The sequence below is a fragment of the Triturus cristatus genome, chromosome 7 (assembly GCF_964204655.1).
Source record: "Triturus cristatus chromosome 7, aTriCri1.1, whole genome shotgun sequence".
In the NCBI taxonomy this organism is placed as follows: domain Eukaryota; kingdom Metazoa; phylum Chordata; class Amphibia; order Caudata; family Salamandridae; genus Triturus; species Triturus cristatus.
In genome coordinates this window covers 463,403,783-463,428,754 of record NC_140590.1, presented here as the reverse complement: position 1 = coordinate 463,428,754, position 24,972 = coordinate 463,403,783, and the positions used below count along the sequence as shown (strand labels likewise).

The 24,972-nt window shown below is 46.7% G+C and overlaps 1 protein-coding gene across 1 annotated transcript in view; it reads right to left on the bottom strand.

The window, feature by feature from the left end:
• TBCD (tubulin folding cofactor D) overlaps positions 1 to 24,972 on the bottom strand; it is a 2,329,415-nt gene that overhangs the window by 1,786,715 nt on the left and 517,728 nt on the right. The window contains exon 11 of the mRNA XM_085616794.1: positions 12,431 to 12,567. Coding sequence (XP_085472920.1) covers positions 12,431 to 12,567 — 137 coding nt within the window. The remainder of the gene's footprint in view (positions 1 to 12,430; positions 12,568 to 24,972) is intronic.

Genomic DNA, 24,972 nt, shown 5'->3' with positions numbered 1-24,972 from the left:
CAGACAGAACTAACGTATAATGGTGGAATCAAAAAAACAACTGATGGATGAAATGCTTGAATTAGTGGAAGCAAACAAGCCACGGGAAAGATTTGAATTTCCCAGTAACAGATAAATTGCTTGTCTGACCCTTCTGCAGCTGTCCATGCATTGGGGTTTTTATAGGACATCCCAAACAGAACCAATCAATAGTCCAATAGCTTATGGTTTGCACAGTGAACAGGCCCAATGCTACTTCAAAGCACCAAACCGCGTATGCATCCATGTGAAAGTTATGTGCATCAGGTAAGCATCTGTGCCACAAGACGACCAGTGCATAACTCATGCAGTGTGCCTTGCTGGACATATGACCCGCAGGCTCCATGTAAGACAGCAAGTCCAGCGTTGCTGTTTGTTGCTTTAATTTTAGTGACATCAAACCCACGTGGCTGAGAGAGGCCGGCCCTGATCGGAGATCACAATTGTTTTTTTAAGGATCATAATCCACACTACGCTTGCGGCAACTAAATAAACAAAGTATGACCATCTCTCATTTGATTGTGTGACCAAAACTAAATGCAGCAGCATGGTCGCCAGTGTGCCAGCATGTGCCCTGCTGTTTCTATCACGCGAACGTCAGACTGGCACTACCCAATACCTGCTTAGTTCACCTAGGCTCAGCGCGAGCAGGTGCTCAAGGTGCCAACAATGTTTAATTTTTAATGCAGTGATACGGACCACCACATTAAAATACGTTAGTCTAACGCTTGATGTGTGATACTTGGCAGGGATGCACATCCTAAGTAGAAAATCTTTATTTAGCAGATCTCTGCCATTTTTAAAAGAACAGAGCAGCACAAGGGTGTGTTAAACGCCCGCCATTAACCTTTTAAATGCTACAATCAAATTTTAATTTGGTACAAACATGCCACCATGCATTCACTTTCTTGACAATGGAACGGACTGGAGGGCTTGGAAAGAGATGTGAGTGCTAGGAAATTAGACAGGGAGGCGCAAGAAATAATGAAAAGTTACTTGAAAAAAAAATAAAGGTACAGGTTTGGCAAATTAAGTTAGGTGCTGAAAAGAAGGGAGGAATTAACAAGGCAGGAAATAAAAGCATATTTCTATATAAGAATTGGAAAAACGCCAGCCCAGTGATTTTGTAAGGAGCTAAAAAGAGTAAATACCAATAACCACTTATTTTTCCCCTGTTGTTTAAAACATTGGAATTTAAAAGAAAAAACACCTGAATTAATGACAAGCAAACTGAAACCAGGGAATCCTAATTATAATGCATGTGATTCTATTCCTTTCTCATCTTAAGAGAACATGCCATGCAGCTACCGGTGTCTGCTTGAAATAGAAGAAATGTAAGGGCATATGTTTCAGAGCCAAAACGTAAGCGGTGATACATTTTATTCACACTGTACTGTAGTGAGGGCTGCAATTTATATACGTGCATTGCTAAGTTAGCACAACCGCGTTAGATATTAGAAAGCCATCTTGCCACTTTTGCTGCTTTTGCACACGACACTGCAGTTACATGTTATTATTATTTGAGAAATGCTTGCTCGCCTTTTCTTCACATGAGAACTGTCTGTTGTTAACATCCCTAACAGTGAGCTGCGACCTTGGTCTGAACATTGTGTAAAGAAACAGTCTGGGTCGCTAGACGGTGCATTTTTTGGGTTCAGGTTGATCGGCCCACTATTTAGCCATAACACGCACGCAGCTGCAAATACCTGAGAGTCGAGCGCTTTTAATATTGCAGGCTGCTTGCTTGATTCATGCATTCGGAAGAAGAGCTTTCCCAGGAGCAGAGTATACCTGATCCTGTGATGTGATTCCACTAAGCTGATCTTTACGGTATGGGGTTCCCCATTCAAGCCTAGAGACCTTCTATTAGTCTAATAATAATAATATTAGTTTACTAGCAAAAGGAAGGTGGCTGTAATCCACTGTCATTTTATTATGATTTCTCCTTTCATTTTCTATGGCATTGTAACTATGCTGATGGTTTTGATTTTAATCATTTGTCTACTTATGTTAGCCAAAGTACTGCATCTTAGGACACGAGGTTTATAAAATAAACTCTTTAAACTTTACTGTGTCTCTGTTTACTCTTGTTGTGGACTGATATGAGAATAATAACGAACAGGTATTTCTGATTCCCACCATTCCTGAGAATACACTAAGTCGCTTGTTCTGGGTTGTCTATACATTGGGACCGCCGAGATAAAATCGGATAACGAATGGGACACTGATGCTGGTCGGATAGGGGTTCTGGATTCTGAGGTGAGTTTTTGGTACACCACAATTCACTGAGGTCCTGGTTTCCTGCGCATAGTTCTGTGCATTAACAGAATCCCTGCAACAGTACGATGCCCACTCACCATGAAAGCTGCAATTTCTCAGAAACCATTACACTGAAAGCCTAGTTTGCTGTGCATCATTCAGGCCTCTCAGTATCAGCAGCAGGGGAGGTGGGATGAGGGACTGAGTTCCACAGCACTCTTTCAGTGAACCATCTTCCCTTACACCCGAAGCAGCAAGGACACCGGTTACGAGTATCACTAACTGGGCTGGTTATATTTTGCTCCACCTTCCTTCCTCCTCATCCCAGATCCAGAGCTGCCTACTGCAAGATGTTCTTATCTGGAGGAAGCAGGCTGTAACAGGTACTATAATCGCCCTCAGATAGAATCAGATCAGCTTCTCGGGCTCATCTTGTAATACCTTGAGAAAGAGCAGTAAGGTACGGCAGCAGAGACGCTTCAGGGAGTGAATTTTTCTCGTTTCTGCTAGGTGGGGGGGGGGGGGGGGGGTTGAGTGAGTACCTAGTAGGTAAGGCAGTGTCTGTGCATGTGTCACTGTGTGTGTGCGTGTCTCAGTGTGGATCTACTGTGTCTAAGTGACAGTCACTACGTCATTATGTGGGTGAGTGGCTAAATGTGCGTGTCTGGTGTAGGTTGGTTTGTGTGTGAGGGTATGTATGTATATGTAGTTCGTATGCGTGTTTGAGTGAGTAACCATTGAAGTGTAGGTTTAATCGCTTGGTTTACAGTAAACAACGTGTCACTGAGACAATTAAAGTGAATTGAAAAACTCTGTCACAATATATCAACAGTTCCACATTTTCCCCAGACATGGTGATGCGAGTAGTTTTCTGTAATCAGCCGGCACTGAGGACAAGGGAGGTCGGCCGGGCTGGCGTGCAGTGCCCGCGCATGGCGGGTTGCTTTCACTTTAAACTGCGTTTTAAAGTGAAGGCACGCGTGTCTAAACAAGATGGCAGCGGACTGTCCACTGTCCTTACATGCACGCGCATGCTGTTAGGTTTGGACAAATGGTGAGGGCAGCCATCTTTGTCCATCCCTACGCGTCCATGTAAGGCTTTGGCAGAATCGATTGCAAAAGGTCCTCTCCATGGCGAGAGCAGCGCATGCGCTGCTTTCACCAGGCGAGACCTAAAAAGGTGTGAGGACTTGTACACATGCACACGCATATAGTATGATGCAGCTGCCATTTTGTTTAATTAATTTTTTTAAGATTCGAAAATCTCAAGATGCCAATCTTAAAGTGGTAAATAAAAAAAGTATACATGTGCAAAGGCACATTTTAAACGAAGCATTGGCATAGCCAATAGGTCTCATATTTGGGCCCTTAAATGTGTTTAGCCATGCAGCACACTATCCTGGCTGCTGCTCCGCTAGGGTTTGAAGAGCTATATAATTACAAAAGACAGAGTCATGCAGTCTGATTCAGAAATGCATGCTTACCTCAGGAAACATTTATGGACACATTCCAAGGTTTTTAATGCACAACAGAGAGACAAGAGTCTTGATGTAATTCAACAGCACTATAACATTCTGTGCGTGACTGCATCACTAGAGTATTGAACAGCCTATGAAAAAAAGCAGTGAAGTACTTTCCAGTGGCAGAGACATTACATCCCTCCTCTCCAGGGCCTCTATTCACCAGGCACTGTTTTACAGAGTTTTACATTCAAAATAATGCTTGCACCGTCCATTTACCAGAAAGCCCCAGTCCCCTTGGCATACGAGTACAGGAGATAGCAACAACAAAAAATGCTCCCATTTGTCAGGTAGAGAGGAATTAATGAATAAACAGGGACAGTGTTGGCTTTACTTAATTTCTACGTACTTAAAACCAAACAAAATACTTGACCTTGTGTAATGTATCTGGTGCTTTTGGGATGTTAGAAATTGGGTTTTTGGTTGGCAAGGGTATGCACTTAAGTCAGGCAGAACCCACCACTCTAGTGAGGGCAAGTAAGTTACACTCCAAAGATAACCTGTACTCTCTGGTAGCTTGGCCCAGAGCAGGCAGGCTTATCTTCAGAGGCTATGTGCAAAGTATTTGTGCAACACACTCACACCAACTCAATGAAACACCACAAAGGCTCCACACAGGGTTAAGAAAACAGTACTTTTTTATGTAGAGAAAAAGGTAAGATCAAAACAAAAATCTAATAATTAGACCATCCTTCTGCCATTTTATAAATAACTTAGGTCAAAGCAACAGTAAGTCAGATGGATCAGTAAGGCCCCTTTAGGAAAGTATGCAATTTAGAGTTGGTGCTGCTTACAGTCGTAAGCAAATGAAGCATGCAAGCCTTTGCCTCAGAAGCTGGTGCATTTCTATTAGATGAAATATGGCGTTTGCGGGGGAGGAGCCAAGATGGCGACCGGGACGGCAGCGTAGGCTCCCGGCTCCGTGAACCTCCGCACCCCGCACAGATATCCTGCACGAGATCCTTAGCCTGCGCTATCTACCCGTGTTGGTGAACGCGAGCGGCAACCGGCCGTGTGACCCCGAAGTTTCTGGCAGCGGTACCGCCGGAGAAATGTCCGTCTGAAGTTTGCGGCCTGCGTAGCCCCGGAGCCGGGACCTCGAATGAACGCCGTGGCCGGGCGGCAGTGCAACAACAACGGCCTTTGGTGACTGGGTGGGGTCGGACTACCGGAGTGGTGCGAATGTCGGACTGCGCTTCGCCGTGGTCGCTCCTACCACTAAGCATAGCTGAACGAGTGCGTGCCCGAGGTGGTAACTCCAAGACTCTCCGGTGATTGCTTCAGCCTTCGCCGGTGAGCTGCCCGGACGCCGCCCGTAACCTGTCCCGATTCTTGCGGGCTGCTCCCGGATTTTCGCGGGCGCTGGTCCGTGGTGGGGACGACTGTGGCCCGTGACCACACACCGGACACATTGTTTGCCTGCCCTCGGAACCCAGTTGCCAGTGCCATGGAACCCGAGGCGCTTGTGTCTGAGCCCCGGTCCCGATCTGGGATGGACCTACCCAGCGGCCATTCTGGTACGCCAGAGTCCACCATCCTGTACACCGGGTTGCAGCAGGATTGGGAGGGTGCGACTCTGAGGAGCGTAGCGGAGCGAGCGCCGGGAGCTGTACTGGGGTACGGTGACCTTCTCGAGGCTCTCGGTGCCCTTCACTCCACCCTGATTCACGGAGCCTGGGTGTTGGGGAGCAAGCTCGATGGAGTGACATCAGCGTCGGAACAGTTGCCGCCTGCCTATCCCCAGGTACACTGGGACTTCTCACGCCGCGCACGGGGGGACAGTGTCGTGGCCGCCCCTGTGAATAGTGCACGCCTGGACTCTCCGGACAGTATATTAACGTGCGACCAGCTAGCTGTGGATTTGGTCTGTTCCGGAGATTTCGGACCTGAGTGGGGGGTGGTGGCCTTGTCCCGTGCGCGGTCTCCGACGACCCAGGCAACGTCCAAGCAACGGTCGCCCGCCCTGGCTGATTCCGCCTTCCTGGGCCTGGTGTGCAGTGTAAATCCTGGCTCGGCATCGGGAAAGACGATCCTCCCTAGAGCTGACTGTGTCGATCTTCAGAGCCCTCTACCCTACCTGTGTGTGTCGCTTCCTGAGTTTTGTTGGACACTTCTCTTCGTGGTAACATTGGACATGGCACTGGGACGGGGGGTATGCATGGGTGGGTTTGCAAAGAGTGGCCAAGGATGATGCTGAACCTTCCGAGGTGGTCACCTATTAGGCGGGCGGGCTCGGGAGTTGTGTGCTCTCACGGCATAACTGATAGTGTACCAAGTGCGTAATGCTCCTTACTCCTCTTTGACAGGGTCGATTTTGTGTTCTTTATTGTATGCTTTATGGGAAACCGTGTGGTGCGGGAGGGAGAAACCGGGGGCGTGTTTTGTAGGCCCTCCTCCAGTTTATTAATACTCTTTCTACCCCCCCGTCTGGTGGGGGCTCTTTTCCCACTTCTTTTCTCTGTTTCTTCTATATTTCGGGTCTGGTTCCGGGGTGACAGGCACACTGCTGGGGGGGGGGGCGTACTCATCTGCAGAGGTGCAGGGTTGGGGGGGGGGATCCTTTAGTCTTTCACCTCCTTTTTCTATGGCCTCCTTTTCTTCTCTTATTTTCTTTGTCTTTTTCTGGGATCAGCATGGTAGTACTCCTTTGTTGTTAATCACTGCTGTTTCCGGAGTGCCATAATTTCCGTGGAGTTTCCAGGGTCTTGGGGCAGGGGGTTGCAGGCGCAAATGGCCGTGTCATTCCTCCACATCCTGAACTTCCTGTTTCAGCGCCATTGCTTAGATAGACTGCTGTGTATTGTTTACGTTCATCGTTCCGCCTGCCATTTTTCGCTGCTGGGAAACTGTTTGGCACCTGATCCTTCCATCTTTTTCTATTATAAAATGTAAACCTTTATTATCCTGGTCTCCTACTTGGGCTGTTCAGAGACTGAGAGTATGTTAGCGTCGAGATTTTGCTCCCCGAGGTACTGACTGTGATATACCTGCTTTCTGTTATTCTGATTGTTTAGCGGCCGGCCCCGGGGGTTGTAGGCCCGTATGTGTAATTGAGTGAAATGTCAATAAAGGTTTTCAAAAAAAAAAAAAAAAAAAAAATATGGCGTTTGCAACTTTACAGGAAAACAATGACTAAGGATGCAATGCGCGCCTTAATGTAGTTTCAATGACCTGGGGATTGTGCTGCCTAAGTCTGTAGCCCTCAACCACAAGGAACGGGCTTCAGGTCCAGCTGGTTAAGCAAAGGTAGGAATCCTTTGAGTGTATGAGCCACACCTGGCCTGACTATAGAAGCCACAAGTGAGGAACAGTGAAATTCTGCAGCGAGGAGTGCAATAAATGTCGGGTCCACCCAGGTTCTGGTTGTCCCCAGCGGTTAGAGTTTAAAAAGTAGACACAGTTGAAAATGGTTGCGGTTGTCCTCGGCTGCAAGGGGTGCATTCGATAATCTTTGGGACCGCCCAGTCCGACTATCAGGAGCTGATGCGCTCCTTTTTGGGAGAAATTAAGTCACATTGGGACCGAGGCCGATGTACTACTGCGGGGAACGATACGGGGAAGCTCTGTCTGAATGGACATATGCAAGGTACACAAACACACGTTACTGGTTGTAAAATGTAAATGCAATCCGAAACATGAAGCGTGGCATCCGTGCTGATACACGAGCCAAGGAAAAACAAAATAAAAATAGTTATCCCAAAGGAACATAAATATAAACAGGAGCAAGATCACATGCAACAGGGACAGTCTCCTGGGAGGGTCCGAAACCCCAAAATGTAGGACTAATTAAGTATATTCACTAAACAAATGCAGTCATTTAGGAAGGGCAGTAACAGGAACAAATGGAAAAGATGGGAGGTGCATGAAGCCCACATTGTAGATACAGCACATCTTCAAAGAGACAGCGCATGCGCTGCCTAGGCGAGCCCTAGCAAGGAGTGAACAGGCACAAAATGTCAGTGTGCAGACACTACAAATACTTTTAAAATAAACCTTTTTTGTTTTAAAAGACCAAGTCAGGAGAGGCAGGAAAGCAACGGTGGAGCGCTGGGGGCAGAGAGCAATGTGGAGGTAGAGAGCAATGTGGGGGTAGACAGCAATGCGGGAGTATAGAGCATTTCAGGGGTGAAGTTGCAAACAAAGTGGAGTGGGTGAGGAATCAACAAAGGAGCTTGCAGCGGAGAGAGAAACTAAATAAAGCAGAAAAACAGGGAAGGGTGGGGAATCAATGGATGAGCTCGGGGATCAAGGGTGATGTATGTGGGCAGGGACATAACCGGCCTAATTGTGTGATAAACATGACTGCACTACATCTTTAAAGTGTTTATGTGAAAGTCTTTGGGCCTATAATACTAACATTTTGAATAATGATGATAGCCAACAGAGTATGCAAGATCGCCACATACTAAGCAAATTGACAGGTTGTGCTAACAAAAAACCCAACAGAAATGCAGCAAAAAGGAAAGTTCCACTCTGCTGTTCACAAAGCTATCTGTAGTGAGCAACATTCAAAGGCCATTTAGACAGGTGCAGAGCTAATGTGTAAGGAAGCATGTTTCAATGCAATTGCTTGCCTTTCGGATAGGTCTCCAACTATGTACTTTTCACGCAGTGATAAGAACACGGAACTAAACTGTAACCCCCATCCTTTTCCATAGAGTAGCAATGAGAGAAGGATATACAGAGTCCCAAGGATTTGGGACACAAAGACTGGCTGCTTGGGGAGAATGCCGGAGAGTACACATCTGCCTGCATGCCTGACAGATTCTTAAAGATATGCGTGTACTAAAAAAAGTGTGATAAGGTACTACTTATTCAGTCAATGCCATAATTAGGAGGCGGATAATATAGATATATTTGATACAGATTAGACAAATTAACACAGATAATAAGGTTGTGTGATATATAATGCATTGGAGTTTTTTTAATATTTATCTTATTTTATCTTATATTATATGCAGAGATTATAATAATAAATGTCATTATTTTGATACAAAAGGTTTGTGTGCTGATTATACATACCAAATAACCAATTAGAATAAACACTAACTGTTTTGTGGTTTTACTACTTTTAGGGGGGGGTCAATGTAGGTGTTAATGGAACTGCAAATAACCGTTACATATAAGAGCTTCTTCAGCAGGGTTGTCAGCATTGAATCATGAGACTTTAGAGCTAGATGAGTCTAACTTGTTCTAAAGAAGAGTAAGAGACACCTGTCGGTTTACCTTTTTTTCCCAAAAGTAGGGGGACGTAGGGGTGGCAGTGGGGGTCAGCGATAAGCAAATTCACTTTGGGAACTAACAAAATCCTTCCAGATGTGCCCTTCAATTTGTAAGGGGTTGAAAATCAGGAGCTCGAAGGGGGAGTGGGTGTTTGGGGGGGAAGGCAGTACACACAGAAGAGAACAAGAAAACACATACAACCCCATGAGTGATGTAAGAAAAAGAAAAAAGTAGCTCTCTGAATTTGAACATGGAACGGTACAAGTCACCCATTCAAAAGGATAATAACAAAGCTATGCTCCAGGGTAGGGACAAGAGAAAGGAAAGTCATTGTATAAGAAATAAGCAATGAGAATCCTACATAAAAGTCTGGAAGAAGTGACCAGTTTGCGACCATTCATGGATGTTACAAAAGAAATTACAGCAAACTGATGATGAATGGGTTGCAGATAGAATTTTAGAGATTTAACAGAGAATTAGTGGTGTTTCCCTATTAAATAGGCAAGTGGATGAGCTTGAAAAAAGGAACAAGTGTAGCAATCCCCAGACAAGTCACGTCAGAACACTAACATTTAAAAATCAAATATAACAAATTAGTTAAGCATGGATGAGCAAGCAGGAGTAATCCTTACGTTGGATAAGGGAGATAGTGGACCCCACACCTAAGGGTGACATTGAGGAAAAAGCAATAAATATTTTGTAGAAATTATGAGGGTTTATTTAGACTGAAGTTGCAGAGTAAAAAAGGATTAGGATAGATCAATTCCTCTGTGGTCTGAAAATGGTAAATGCGACACGGCCTTATAGGGACAACATAAAAATGATGTTGACCAGGAAAGAAACTGCAACAGCGATAGGCAGGCTACAATGTGGGTTGACCCAAGCTCCATCAGCATACCAATAGAAGACTATTAACTATTCTTGCCACTAAGTATCAGCAACTATTCAAGGGTGCAAGAAAGGAAGGATCCATGTCTCCCAACATAAGACAAACTGTAATAATGTCAAAATGGGGAAACCTCGCTTGCACTGCCACTCGTATTGCCCAATATCACGTCAAGACAGAAACTACAATTCTGACTGAAATACAAACTGATTGCTACCTCTCCTACGATTCCAAGCACAACTGAACCAAAAGGGATTTATATTGCATGGGGACACTTAGCTGAACCCACAATTTCTCCACAACTTTCTGGATCATTAGAAAACAGAGGGTCAATGCTTGTTCTTGTATGTACGAACGTTGAGGCAGGGAGCTATTCTTGAGCGTAGGTTCATTTGCTGTATGTATTTTTATCCTGATGAAGAGTGGTCCTTTGCCATGTATTGATTTGGGTGTGTGAGATACAAAGCAGCTTGGAGGTGGATCTTCTGGCAACTAGTAACCAGTGTAGGGCCCTCAAGGCAAGGTGGATGTGGCTTTATAAGGTGGAATAATTTAATGGCAGAATTCTGAATTCTCTGTAATATTCAGTGATACAGGCCATTAGAGTAATCCAGTTAAGACAGGACACGAGAGAGGGTAGCTTGTACGTTGTGGGAATCTTAGGTGCGGGAAGATGTGTTGCAGCGTTTTCATTGTGAGAAAGCTTGATTTCGCAACCTTATCCACTTGTGAATTCATGGATAGCTTGGTGTCCATGGAAATTCTGAGGTTTCTTACCTCTTTAGATATGTTTGGTGGTGGTCCTGGATCATCAGATCAGGCGCAGAGAGGGTCATAGGTTTTCCAGTTGCCACATGTGAGTATTTCAGTTTTGGAGGTATTAAATTTTAGGTTGGTCCATGTCATCTATTGGTCAAAGGGCCGGATGCAACTGAAGATTGTGGAGGTTTCCAAGTTCAGAAGTATCTGCGTCTCATTTCCATAGTTCTAGCAGGTGAAGTCAAAACCATTGCTCAGATCTGGTAATGATTTCATATAGATGATGAAAAACATGGTTGAGATGATAGAGCCTTGAGGGACTCCTGCTTAAATGCTGTATAGTTTAGAAGAGAATGGAGGCGTATGTATAATATTTGTTCTATTTTGTAGCCCAAATGTCATCCAAGCGAGAGTTGTGCCATCTATTTAGGGATCCTCAAGTCTTGAGTCGTGTGTCACAGGCACCTGAAAGGTCCAAGAGAAGAAGGGCAGCAACCCGTTCTGGTATACTGTACTTTTAAGGTAATCCCAGGTAATCCCAGGTAGAGATTAGAGCCGATTCTGTGCCTCTTTAATGACGGAATAGATTTGAGAAGTTGGAAAGTATTGAACTGTCTTCATTGAATTGTGACATCTGGGTGAAAGCAGTTCCTTCAATAAGTTTGCCCAGTAGTGCATGCTTTGATAAGATCCAAAAATTCAGTTGGTGATAGTTCTTTGAAGGAGCCTTTTCCCAGGAGGGTTTTGTAAGAAATGGGTTGGAGCTGTTGGCTTTTATGTTGTTTATATAAGAATCCAGAAGGTTTGCTTTAGTTGTGCAGTGATTGGTCTGTTTGATACATAATTTGTGAGAAATGGGGTAAGTAGCTTACAAAATTCCAGCCTCTAATGGCCGGTAGAAGCCCGAAGCTCCAATATTCCAGTGTTGCAGTTCACAGGAACAAAGAACTCATGGAGCCCAAGGGGATTTCAATACCCTCGGGCTCAGTGAGGCCTTTGTTTTATCTGTTAGAATATTCTGCCCTCTAGCGCGGATTGCTCTAACAGCTTTATAGCCCTCAGTAGCTCAGCTATACCGAGCTACGGAGCCTTCGGCTCAGGCCTTTAACGCTGGAGTGGGCTTTAATGGGCAGTATAGGTGGCTATAAGGCTATATTATATGAAGTTTATTTATAGTGTATCCTAAATTCTAAAGAATCATTTATTTCCTTCATCTTTCTTTCTGTCCATTGTTTTGTCTTTTTGACTTCTGATATATATATTTTTTTTATGTCTTCCTCACTTTAATAAAGTTTATCTCCTATTTACTAATATACTTTACAGGACAAATTATAAATGTTATATGTACATACATAAAACGGAGTTAAGCCATATTTCTTGTTATATTTACAGTTTAATGTTTATATATCTTTTAATATACGTGCAACCTGTACTAAGTTACAATGATACACACATTTTATTGGGACTGATATAGATATATTAAATTCTTCGTAATATTATTTACCACACCATGATGAATGCTACTTAAATATCGTACCCACTGAGTATATAAGAGATAAGCAAAAAGCAAACGCTAGAGCATCTGACAGCATCATGATACTGGTACATGCATCACAATATTATGCTGGCAGCTTAAAGCACCATTGAGGTAACCAGAAATTCAAGAAGGTTTGCGCTGCAGATGTTTACACAAGCATAGCGTTAATAAATAGAAGTTTATACCCATTAAAGAGTAGTATAATAGTTTATGTTGCTACCAACATACCTACAACATTTTCAATCTCTTCAGGGATGTCATAATCTTCATCCTCATCACCAGCTAAATCATCTGAGGTGGAACTAATTTGACTTGGTCCAGTAACTTGCAAATTAGCAGCCAAAGACCTAGAACCACGTTGATACCTGTATGAAGGGAAGGTGAGAGTGGCAGAAGGGAAGGTGAGATTGGCAGAAAACAAAAAAACACACACAAACATTTGTAGAGTGACATTTCTTGAGCAGGTAAAGAGCAGCCATTAAGTAGAATTCCTGAACAAGTACTATGGAGTTAATATTATAGCCGTATAGCCCACCGTAGCGGGCTTTACCGACCATTAAAGGCCCCATTCGGCTCGGCCTTTAACAAGGGAGCTCGACTTTAATGCTGGTATAGCCCAGCTACGGAGGGCTTTAAGGCTATTAGGACATTCCAACACTAGAGGGCAGAATGTTCTAACAAATAAACAAAGGCCTCACTGAGCCAGAGGGGGTTGAAATCCCTTAGGGCTGCGTGAGGCCTTTGTTCACAGCAACAGTTGTGAACGACAACATTGGGATGTTGGAGCTCTCTGGGCTTCTATAGGACATTAGAAGCCAGAGCACTCCATTGTTTTCAATGGAGCTTCCAAGATTCCAATGTTGTAACTAACTTTAAATAAGTACTATGTGGTTATTATTTGCTTACATTATTGATACCACAATAGTAAGTGTGGATTATTAGTTAGGTCAATGCATTTAAATTCTGATGGTGAGCATTCAAGTCCTTGCTCAGATATATAAAAACCCTTCCAAATATCAAAAAAATCCTACAGCAGTGGTCATATAGTTTTAGATCTCTAATTGGAGACACTGTGTTTATATTGATAACCTCCTTCTTTCATACAGGACAGGACCTATATTACCAGTTGGGGAGCGTCTTATATTGTACCACAGGATATGGTTTGTTAACAGTTCTTATTAAACATCATCTATGGATTCTGGCCCAGTACTTACAAAACTCTGCAATGTGCCCCCATTTACCCTCAGTGACTCTAGTATGCACTGCTTAATTTGATGAAAACAAAAACAAAAAAAACACTTTCAGTGCCCAAAATTAGCTTTTTCGTAAAACAACCACTAATGTCCAGTTTCGACTCTGCATTCTCCCATCATTAGTGCTGCCCAGTGCCTGCCTGGCCACCGCTCAAAGTCACCTGTGATGCTACTACTCTTGTGGGTGTTGACTGGCTGGGAGAAACGAACCAGGGTCCATGCAAAGGAATGTTCTAATTCTTATCTTTGGGTCTTGAGTGTATAGCTGCTAATTCACACAACCAATTCTCTCTTACACAGCTTACAAAAAATGAACCAAAATTGTACAAACATGTTCCAGTAAACTGTGAAGTCTAGCAAACTAAATCAGTAGAAGCTGGTGAGCTTTGAGGCACTGAGGTAAAGCAGTGCATCTTCACATAAATTTACTAACATTTCGTAGGCTCTGAAAAGGCACTTATTAAGTATTACAGTACATTCATGGAATGTGAAGAAAGACCGAAGTTCCTCTGAAGTGTTGCAGGTTCGCCCTAAGATAATGTTGGAAAAATGATCAATTTTGAAAAAAATGTCTAAATGTTATAAATGATCCAAGCTGTTCATAAATCTCAGACAATACATCAGAGAAACAGAGGTTTTACAGGCTCATACAGCAGAGCTATTGCTCAGGTTATGGAGACGTTTCAAGTTCAGTTGGCATGTGACTTACACTAATTTTAAGATTTCTGTTAGTGATCACTCGAATATCTGATTTAAATAGATACTTGGAAATAACAAGGAGTAGTTTCTTTTCTGTAACTCCAGTTCTGTAGTAGGGGTATCTCTGTTATAGTCATAATCTAGTGAATAGTCCCACCCATGTGCGTGGACCGCGGAGCAATAAAAATAATCTCCTAAGTTGTCAAGCCATGCAGACCTGCATCTACACTTAAGAGAGGATTCAAAGACAGATAATGCAGCCTATATCCACAGGCTACACTGTCCAGTACTTCAACTAGAAAATTCCACCAACATCCACAAACAGCACTGCCTGCCCAGCTTTTTCCACAGAGAAAAACCTGCCTCTACCAGCAAAAGCCTCTGGAATGATAGAGAGGGAGGAATGGACAGACAAGCCCCATAGGCTGCCATTACGTGGCTCAGAACAGGATACTGTGCCTTTAAGAAAACGTTCCAGAACTTTTCCAGTATCCCAGAATGCACAGCAGGTCCCTTTTACTTTCAGTTCTTTTTGAAGGCATAACACGCCAGACCTGTAGCATTCCTTACATTAACATTTATCTCTCCACCGGGGAGGAGGGCGGGCGCTTATGACTATAACAGAGATACCCCTACTACAGAACTGGAGTTACAGAAAAGAAACTACTCCTTCTGTAGAAGAGGATCTCTGTGTATAGTCATAATCTAGTGAATAGAATGGCAAGCCCATCCCCACACCAAAGCGGCGGTGGAGAAGACTACAAAATAATACCACTACTGTGCGAACAAATTTCGCAGCGAAGCCTGCCCAACCTGAGCATCTGCCCTGGCATCCGTGTCCAGACAGTAATGCTCAGCAAAGGTATGGTCCGACCTCCAAGTGGCCGCCTTGCAGATTTCTGCAATCGGAACATTACGCAGCAAAGCAGTCGTGGCAGCTTTGTCCCTGGTGGAATGAGCCTTAGGTTTACCCCCTAAGGTCTTATTAGCCTTTTGGTAACACAATTGTATACAGGACACAATCCACTGAGAGATGGACTGTTTGGAGGTAGCAAGACCGGTCCTGACTGATCCATAATTGATAAACAATTGGTCTGACCTACGAATATCTTTGGTCTTATCAAGATAAAACTTCAACACCCTCCTAACGTCCAGGGAATGTAGAGACCTTTCCGCTGGAGAAGAGGGATTCTGAAAAAACATAGGTAAAGTTATGGTCTGGTTGACATGAAAATCAGATATAACCTTAGGAAGAAATTTAGGGTGAGTACGCATAACAACCTTAGCAGCATGAAATACCGTATAAGGTTCTTGGCAACACAACGCCTGAAGTTCACTCACCCTGCGGGCCGATGTAATGGCCACTAGGAACGCCGCCTTCCAAGACAGGTGCTGCAACGAAGCCTTGTGAATAGGTTCAAAAGGCTCCTTCATCAATCTGGACAGCACCACATTCAATTCCCATGAAGGCGAGGGAAGTCTGACAGGAGGGAACACTTTCTTCAAGCCTTCCAAAAAATCCTTGATCACAGGGATCTGAAAGAAGGAAGTCTGTGAAGGGCATTTCCAGTAAGCAGTCAAAGCAGCGAGATGAACCTTAATGGAATGGAAATTAAGGCCAGACTGTGCCAAATGCAAAAGGTACGGAAGGATGACATCTTCCTTACAAGTCGTCGGGTCAAAGTGCTTGGACTTGCACCAGATGCAGAATCTCGTCCACTTGTAAGCATAGGACGTCCTAGTGGAAGGTCGCTTAGCCTCCTTCAGTATATCCATACAATCTGCTGGTAGATTCAAATGGTCATATTGCACTATCTCAGGAGCCATGCCACCCAAATCAAAGACGAGAGGCTGGGGTGCACCAACTGCCCCCCGAACTTCGTGAGAAGGTCCGGCCTGCACGGCAGCCGTATGTGAGGAAGGAGAGACCGGTGAAGCAGGTCCGTGAACCACCACTGTCTGGGCCATTCCGGGGCAATCAGGATCATCCGCGCCCCGGACTGGGACAGCTTGATGAGCACCACCGGAATCAGGGGAATGGGTGGAAAAGCGTACAGAAAGCTGTTCGACCAGTCGATCCATAGCGCATTCCCCAGCGTCCCCCGCTGGTAGTACCTGGATGCGAAGTCTAGGTATTTGCTGTTTACGGCGGTGGCGAACAGATCTACATCTGGAGTCCCCCACCTTGCGAAGACGTCCCCTAGTACTTCGTCGTTTATGACCCATTCGTGGTTTTCCTGAATCAGTCTGCTCAGTGCGTCCGCCTGAACATTCTGCACACCTGGCAGATGCGTGGCCGTAATCGTCAGTCCTCGGGCCAGAAGCCAGTGCCAGATAGACTGCGCCTCCTGCGACAGAGTGTGTGATCTCGACCCCCCCTGCTTGTTGAGGTAATACATCGTGGTTGTATTGTCCGTCTGTACAAGCAGCGAGTTGGTCTGGAAGGACGTATGGAAGGCCTTCAATGCCAAGCAAATGGCTCTGAGTTCCAGGAAATTGATGTGGTACGTCGACTCCAACAGGGACCACTTTCCTTGTATCTGTAAGTCTCCGGAATGCGCTCCCCAGCCTTGGAGAGACGCATCCGTCACAATACTCTTCGTGGGAATGTCCTTGTGGAAGGGAACCCCCCTGAGGAGATTTTCCACCGAACACCACCACTTCAGCGACTGAAGAGCATGCAGAGACAGCCGTATCTTGTCGTCCCAAGAACCTGTCCTCTGATCCCACTGATCCTCCAAGCACTCCTGCAGTGGTCTCATGTGCAGCCGTGCGTGAGGCGTGAGGAAGATACATGAGGCCATCGATCCCAGCAGCGAAGACACCTTCCTCACTGTCGTCGATGGAGCGGTCATAAGAGCCTGAGCCTTCCGAAGGAGTGATAACCGTCTCTCCTCCGAAGGAGACACGCTTGCCGACAGCGTATTGATGGAGGCCCCCAAGTACTGTATGCACTGGACCGGAGTCAGGACAGACTTGGACATGTTGACATGCAACCCCAGCTTGTTCAAGAGAATGCACGTCTTCTGGAAGTGCGCTTGTGCTTCCGAGAAGGAGAAGGCCTTGATCAACCAATCGTCCAGGTACGGGTAGACAAACACCTTGTTCCTCCGCAGGTGTGCAGCTACCACTGCCACTTCGAGAAGGTCCTGGGCGCAGACTTTAGCCCAAATGGCAGTACTGTGTATTGATAATGATTGGCGCCGACTTGAAATCGCAGGAACTTCCTGTGCTTCTGTGCAATGGGCACATGGAAGTACGCATCCTGTAGGTCTATGGCAGAGAGCCAGTCTCCCCGTTGCAGCTGAGGGTAAATCTGATGCAACGATAGCATGCGGAATTTCTCTCTGCGAATCCATTTGTTTGCTTGCCGCAAATCCAGAATGGGCCTGAACTCGTTCTTGTCCTTCTTGCGAACCAGGAAGAACCGAGAGTACAGACCTCTTCCCCTTTGAGACAGAGGTACGTCTTCCACCGCCTTTTTCCTCAACAGGATGTCTGCCTCCGCCTGGAGCTCTCGCAGTTGATACTGTGAGCTTACCGGCGGAATCGCTGGAGGCGGGCTGATGAACCGAAGACTGTATCCATTGCAAACAATATTCAGCACCCACTTGTCCTGAGCAATTTTTCTCCACTCTGCCAGAAAAGATTGAACGCTTCCCCCCACTGGAGTGGGTAACGGTTGCAGGGGAAGTAATCGCTCAGGGCCAAGACCCAGCCGGGCCCTTGGTCGCTGTAGCGGACTGCTGGCCTCCTCTACCCTTCTGGCGCTTCTGGAAGGGTTTCCGGAACTGCTGCTGCTGCTGTTGTTGCTGCTGTCCTGAGGCCTGCCCACGCCCTCTGCCTGCAGCCCCGAACCGTCTCTGGAACAGGCGCTTTTTCTTCTCAGGCTTCTCTAACCCGACAGCCGTCAGGGTCTCTGCCTCCGTCTTCATGCAGGCCATTTCGTCCTCCGCATGCTTGCCGAACAGGGTTTCCCCCCGAGAAAGGCAGGTTGGCCACTCTTTGTTGTGCCTCCGGTTTGAGTGAGGTAAGGCGAAGCCAAGCGTGACGCCGTTGGTTGATGCCATGACAATATCCATGTGCCGCTAACAGAGACACATCCGCCGCCGCGCTGATAATCTGATTTGACACCAGCATCCCCTCACGCAAAGTCTCTAGAAAGTCCTCCTTCTTGTCGCGAGGCAGCAGCTCCGCGTACTGCTGGAGAGACTCCCATAGGGCACGGTCGTAGCGCCCCAACAGAGCCCCGGCACTTGCCGCCTTCATGGTGGTAGAAGCCGTCCCACAGACCTTTCTGCCCGCCGAGTCTAGCCAACGGCTATCCTTATCAGGCGGCACTGTCGAGGAAGGAGTGGTAGCATGCTGCTTCCTTGCCGCCGTCACAATGACCGAGTCCGGTTTCGGGTCCATCCTCAGAAAGGTCGGGTCCGATTCCGGCGCCCGATACTTCTTCAGGAGCCTTGAGGGGGCTGGTTTCGTCACCGCCGGAGTGAGGAACAACTCCGTAGCGGGCTCCACCAATCCCGGCACTAGTGGCAGTAGGGGGCGAGGCAGGTGCTTCTTGTGCAGCGTCTCGAAGATCACGGACGTCGTAGGTGTTGGCACCGTCACCGTGATCCCTAGCTTGGCCGCACCCCTCAGTAGCACCTCCTGGAAGGAGACTATATCGTCGACAGGCGATACTCCCGTCCCTGGCGAGTCCGACAACGTCGGCGAGTAGTCCCTGGCAGACGATTGGGTGTGGGATCTGGCTCTGCGCCTCCTGCGGCGTCGCCCAGATGTCGATGACGACCGTCCACGGCTCCGTGATCTTCCTCTCCGTCCGGAGCGGGAGCGTGATATGTTTGGTTTCGGCCGCTCAGCAGGCTTCGCAGGCGACGGTGGCTCAACCTGGTGCCGCGGCCTCGGAGTTCTCTTCGGCGGCGTCGGATACCTAGGCAACGACACCGACCGTGGCGAGGCCACAGGTGGGCCCGACGGTGTGTGAGGCGGAATGGTATGAGGAGGAGGAGGAGGAGGAGGAGGTGGTGGCGTAGGGATCTGTGGTGAGGGCTCCCTTGGCAAAGGAGGAAAGGGTGGCGACCTAGGCTTAGGAGGTGTATACACCACTGAGTACACCGAGCCCGGTGACTCCGTTCTCTTCCTTTGTGACCCCGAGGGACACCTGGCGTCAGGACTCCTCCTGCGCTGCCTCGGTGTCGATGAACGCCTCCTCGACGGCGAACGCCTCCTCGACGGCGAACGCCTCCTCGATGGCGAACGCCTGTGACAGGTCCTCGACGTCGGGGGATCCCCTCAACGGTGACCTTCTCCTCTTTGCCAACGGCGAACGGCGACCTCGCCGGGACTGTTCTCGACGTCGATGACTCGACGGAGAAGTCGACGGCGTCGACGAAGATGATGTCGTCGACGGCGGACTGCTCAGCTCCCTCGACGTCGAGCGTCGAGCGTCGACGCCGTTTCACCCCAGAGCCCTGGGGAGACGGTGAACAGACTGCAGCCATCCCCCTCGACGCCGTAGTCGGCGCAATCGACGGAGAATGGGGACGTTTGCTGGGCTTCCTGCCCCTGGGGAGCCCCCCAGGGGCCTCAGCATGGGCAGAATCAGCCCGTCCTGACCCACCTTGTGCCCTCAGCCTTCTGTCCTCCAGGCCTTGGAGCCTGATCTTCATCCTTTCTCTCAGGGTCCTGGCTGAGAAAGATTGGCAAATGTCACACTCCTCTGGAACATGGGACTAGGGAAGGCAGACGATGCACACCCTGTGTGGGTCCGACTTGGCCTTCTTTCTCTCGCACTCTGGGCACTTGTCAAACAAGCCAGGCATGTTGACAACACAGAGCACACACAAGAAGGAAGGCAACAAGGTACTTAATAAGCACTTGAAAAGTGAACAAATCCAAATAAACCCTTGAAAAGGGAGAGCTCAATGCTCCAGGGTCCTGCTAGCAGGTGTCGGAAAAAAGAACTGAAAGTAAAAGGGACCTGCTGTGCATTCTGGGATACTGGAAAAGTGCTGGAAAGTTTTCTTAAAGGCACAGTATCCTGTTCTCAGCCAGATAATGGCAGCCTATGGGGCTTGTCTGTCCATTCCTCCCTCTCTATCATTCCAGAGGCTTTTGCTGGTAGAGGCAGGGTTTTCTCTGTGGAAAAAGCTGGGCAGGCAGTGCTGTTTGTGGATGTTGGTGGAATTTTCAACTTGAAGTACTGGACAGTGTAGCCTGTGGATATAGGCTGCATTATCTGTCTTTGAATCCTCTCTTAAGTGTAGATGCATGTCTGCATGGTTTGACTATTTAAGAGATTATTTTTATTGCTTCGGGGTCCACGCACATGGGCGGGACTATTCACTAGATTATGACTATACACAGAGATCCCCTACTACAGAACCTTCTCTACAAACATCAGCATATCAGTTTGTGAAAGTAAGCACATTTTGTTATTACATCTTCAAAGACAAACACAAATCCTCCAAACAAATACTTGAAATAAAATACAATTCTTCTTCAGAAACACTAGTTTTTTATGCTTTAGAAAATAAGTCTGATAATCAATAATCAGTTTTTATCATTTTCATCAGGTAATGACACACACTATTCCCACACTTGAAGACATTTCTAGCTGCATAGCCATGTAATACCATCTCATGCATTGGAGGACCACAGAATGGAAATAATTAATTAGGACTGATTGTGCTAATATTGCTGGCCCTAGCATAATCAATCTACTTCCGTTCTCCTGAGCTTCAGGCTGTGGAATCTTATAGTCTGGGAAAAAGGACAGCCAACGGACCTTAGCAGGTACACAGGTGGCAAGTTGGGTGAGGCATGGCTGGAATATGTTTCACTACCACGTCTTACAGGAAATAAGTGCACAGGACACGGAGTATGCAGATTCAATTTAGACAAAGACAGATTGATTTAATATTTTCAATGATTTTCATCTACATAACTCTTGTTTGAGAGTGATACTTCTTTACCTTCTTTTAGCTTTTTCCTTGTGTCAAAATTCTATATAGATTTCTTAGAGTATGAAAAGTTACTTACCTGTAACTGTAGTACTCAACTATTGATATCTTTCATAGATTTCCATGCTTGCATCATTTCCCATCGTCACTGTGGGATTCCTACAGTACAAATTGAAAAGCATTGTAATGCTAAACATAGCTTGGGAAGGCCATAAAGCCTTCACTTTAGTAAGCTATCTGTATCATTTAATAGAGACCAAACATTAATCAATCAGGTTGCCGCACCCTCTAGAACACTCCCCTCGGATGCGTCTGTCTCGCTCACTTTCCAACCCCGTCGTGTGAGGGTGTCTCCTCTGAGCTCTGCTCAGTTCCTCCTACTATTGACTCTCCAGAGAGATTTTAGATTTCTACTATTATCAGTTACCATCTGCATCATATCTGACTCTATAATGTCAGAACTGACTATAAAGGATCTTTTCAGACCATGTGGAACCTGTGGGATGAAGAGGCTGCATTCTGAGAACCAACACAAGGACTGCATGTACCGCCTCGGCCCATCTCACCAGGTAAAGGATTGTAAGATCTGCCATACTTTTTCATGAAAAAAAAATCTTAAAGACAGAGAGGGGAGGTTATTGTTGTGGCTCCAAAACCTTAAAGCCAAGGTAGGCCCTGTTTATGAGGAAAAAGGCGAGGACTCTTCTTCATCTTCCAAGAAGGTTCCGAAGAGGGAAAAGGAGAGGTCAGACATTTAGTAATCTCATGAACCTCCCAAGAAGTCTTAAAAAAAAAACTCACCATGGGTCTTATAAGGAGTGCAGCAGCTCTGAAAGGCACTCTCACAAGCATAAGGGGCATGATGTTTCTTCAGAAAAACCCAAAAAATCTTAACCTTCTACACCTTTCCCTCAGGTTTCTCACAAGTTTAAGAAACTGTTGTCTGCACGATGGAGAAATTGTCGACAAGTGCACCATCGATGAAGAAATCATCTACTATGCCATCGATGGCGGCGGCTACGAAAAAAGGCTAGCGAGGAGGTTTCACAGTTTAGATGCATAAGAGCACTAAAGTAATGGAAGCAGGGACAGATGAACTAAAATGGCCTGAAGTGCCAGGAGCCTGCAAACTAAAGTAATCAGACCCAATAGAACAAGTCGAAGCAGGAAACTGTAATCGGGCTAAAATGGAAATACCATCAAGAAAGTCACAATATGGTTCAAATCTCATGGAGGAACAATAAATGGAGCGAGAGGAAACTAATTAAGAAAACCTTTCATTAGACATGCTACTAGTGGTGATTTAAGAGGGATGGCTGTTGTCTGACAGAATTTGGATGTAGCTCCCTGAGATGGTCAGTAGCAAGGCCTTCAGTGGAAGAAAACTGCAAAAGTACCCTCGCAATCATGTTTGCCATAGAAGAACCACAGCCTAGCGAGGAGGCATCCATGACCGCAGCAGCGTGAGCTTGCGGAGAGCTGAATGACCACCACTAGAGTAGGTTGGAGGGGTCCACATATCAGTGTAGATCCAGATGCACAGCTTTGGCCACAGGGCCTGGCACCCTACCCGGACACAGACAACCCACCCGTAGGCATACACCCCAATGCTGTGCATGGCCTTTCATTGCGTGCGGCGTGAGGATGGCCACAGGGCCAGCTTACAGCCACGCCCAGCTTCCAACTCCCAGCAGACAGCTAACCCCACTCTGTGCCCAGTCTCTGGAAGTGCGCAGCGGGTGGGTTGGTTACAGGGCTTGGTCTGCCACCCACCATGCCCTGTGGCAAAAACCTCAGCAGGCTGCCAACTGTGCATAAACTTTGGCATGCACCGCAAAGGGTAGACCTTTGGGCCCAGAGGACCCCATCCCCTGGGGCTAAAACATATATATTATTGGGAGGAAGACGTGAGCCTCCTCCCTACACTTAATTGGCCCCAGGGACCCCATCCTTAGGCATCAAATGCAAGGGAGAAGGGCATGCAGCACCCTCCCTGAGCCTTAATTGGCCTGAGGAAAACATTCCTCAGAGCCAAATACAATAAAATATTGAGGGGGGATATACAGCCTCCTTCCCCAAGCCTTCTTCGGCCCTGGGGACCCTATCCCGGGGGCTAAAATCTAACATAAGGGGGTGTGCAGCTCCCTTCCCCGAGCCTTATTAGGACCAGAGGATCCCATCCCCAGGGTCAAATATAATAAAAAAGGAAGAGGGCATGCCCTCCCTTATTAGGATCGAATCCCCTGGGGCCAAATTCAATTTAAAAAAAGGGAGGGGGCCTTATGCAGGGTAATTAATAAAGGGAGGGGTGCATGCGGGCCCCCTCCCTAAGCCTAATTAGGCTCGGAGGACTCCATCTCTAAGGGCCGAAATGTAAATAAACGGGGAAGCCAGCACTCCTTCCCCAGCCTTTATAGGCCCTGGGCACCCGCTGCCTGGGCATCCGCAGGGCTGTGCCTTATTTAAAAGGGGAAGGGGGCCACAAGGCTCCCTTCACAAGTCTCATTAGACCCTGGATGTCATTTGAGATGTCATCAGTGATGTCACTCACCATGTCATGAATGATGTAATATGTGACGTCATCAGCAGTGTATTGCAGGTGCACGAGTTATAGTTAGGTGAACTAACTATAACGGGGAAATTTCTATGGTTTTGTACGAGTGAAATGTCCAACTAACTATAACGTCCCTGAAACCTATGGTTTTTTCAGTGAATTTCTAAGGTTTTTTAAATGCTAATTTCTCATTTTAATGGCCATTAAACCTATGCTTTTTTGTGATTTTAAATTAAGATCCCATTCTCAACCTGGTGAAAACTGCCGATATCGCCAGTTTTCCAGCGATAGTGCCTGCTAAAAAAAAAAATCGCCACAAATGTGAGTGACAACTAACGCGAATGATATGCATGGAAGGCGTTCCCATGCAAAAATAACTCGAAAACACAATTTCCCGATATTTTCAACAAAAAGCTAAATCTGCGATGCGATCCAAAAACAGGCGAAAAGCCGTGTTAGCAGTAAGAATTTAACACCTGCCCTTTACTGGTGTAAAGCAGGACGACTATCTACAGTATGAAAGTGAGTCCAGCCCAGAGCCACATCTAAAGACCAACACATGTCATAGAGCTACAGATCATACAGCTCCGACACCCAAAAAGGCCACAACACCCACCACCACCACCCCCAGGACCTTCCACCCGGACCACTCCCCCTCCCCCACTACCACCGAGGCAGCGCAGAACAGGACAGCAGACCTTCCCAAAACGGCATGGTCCCTCAGCCACACAATAGCTGAATGTTGGGAGATGTGGCAACCGAGTATGTGTGAAGGACGCAAGTCACCCATCAATAACAATGCACACAATGCCAAGTGTAGCGGTAATGTGCTAGACAGACCTCACTATGCAGAGCACAGACCTCTCCGTGTGTATATATACTGCTGGTGTTTGTAGTGTTGTGGACAGTGGACGCAACCATGTTACCTCAGGCAGTGGGACAGAGCTCGGTCATGTAGCTTTGTTGTCCCCCCCCTGTAAATGGAAGCTGAGTGGGCTGGTCCAACGTACACCACTCCAGCGTAGGAGTGTGAATAAATAGGCCGGGACTCTGGGTGTGGTTCACTTCTGTGAAGGCCAACGTGTCTGCCACAGCGGCGGCCCTCACCCTGCCACGAGGCCGCTGCCGTGACCGCCGCACTCCTCGACACAGGCCCCCTGGAACCAAGCGGCACAGCACCACAGAGTTATGTCTGTACAGACGAATGCCTTCGATGTACACTGCGGACAGAAGGGCTCACAATTCAGATCAAGTTGCGATTCCAGATGACGCAGTTCAGTAGGCAAGAGACATTGC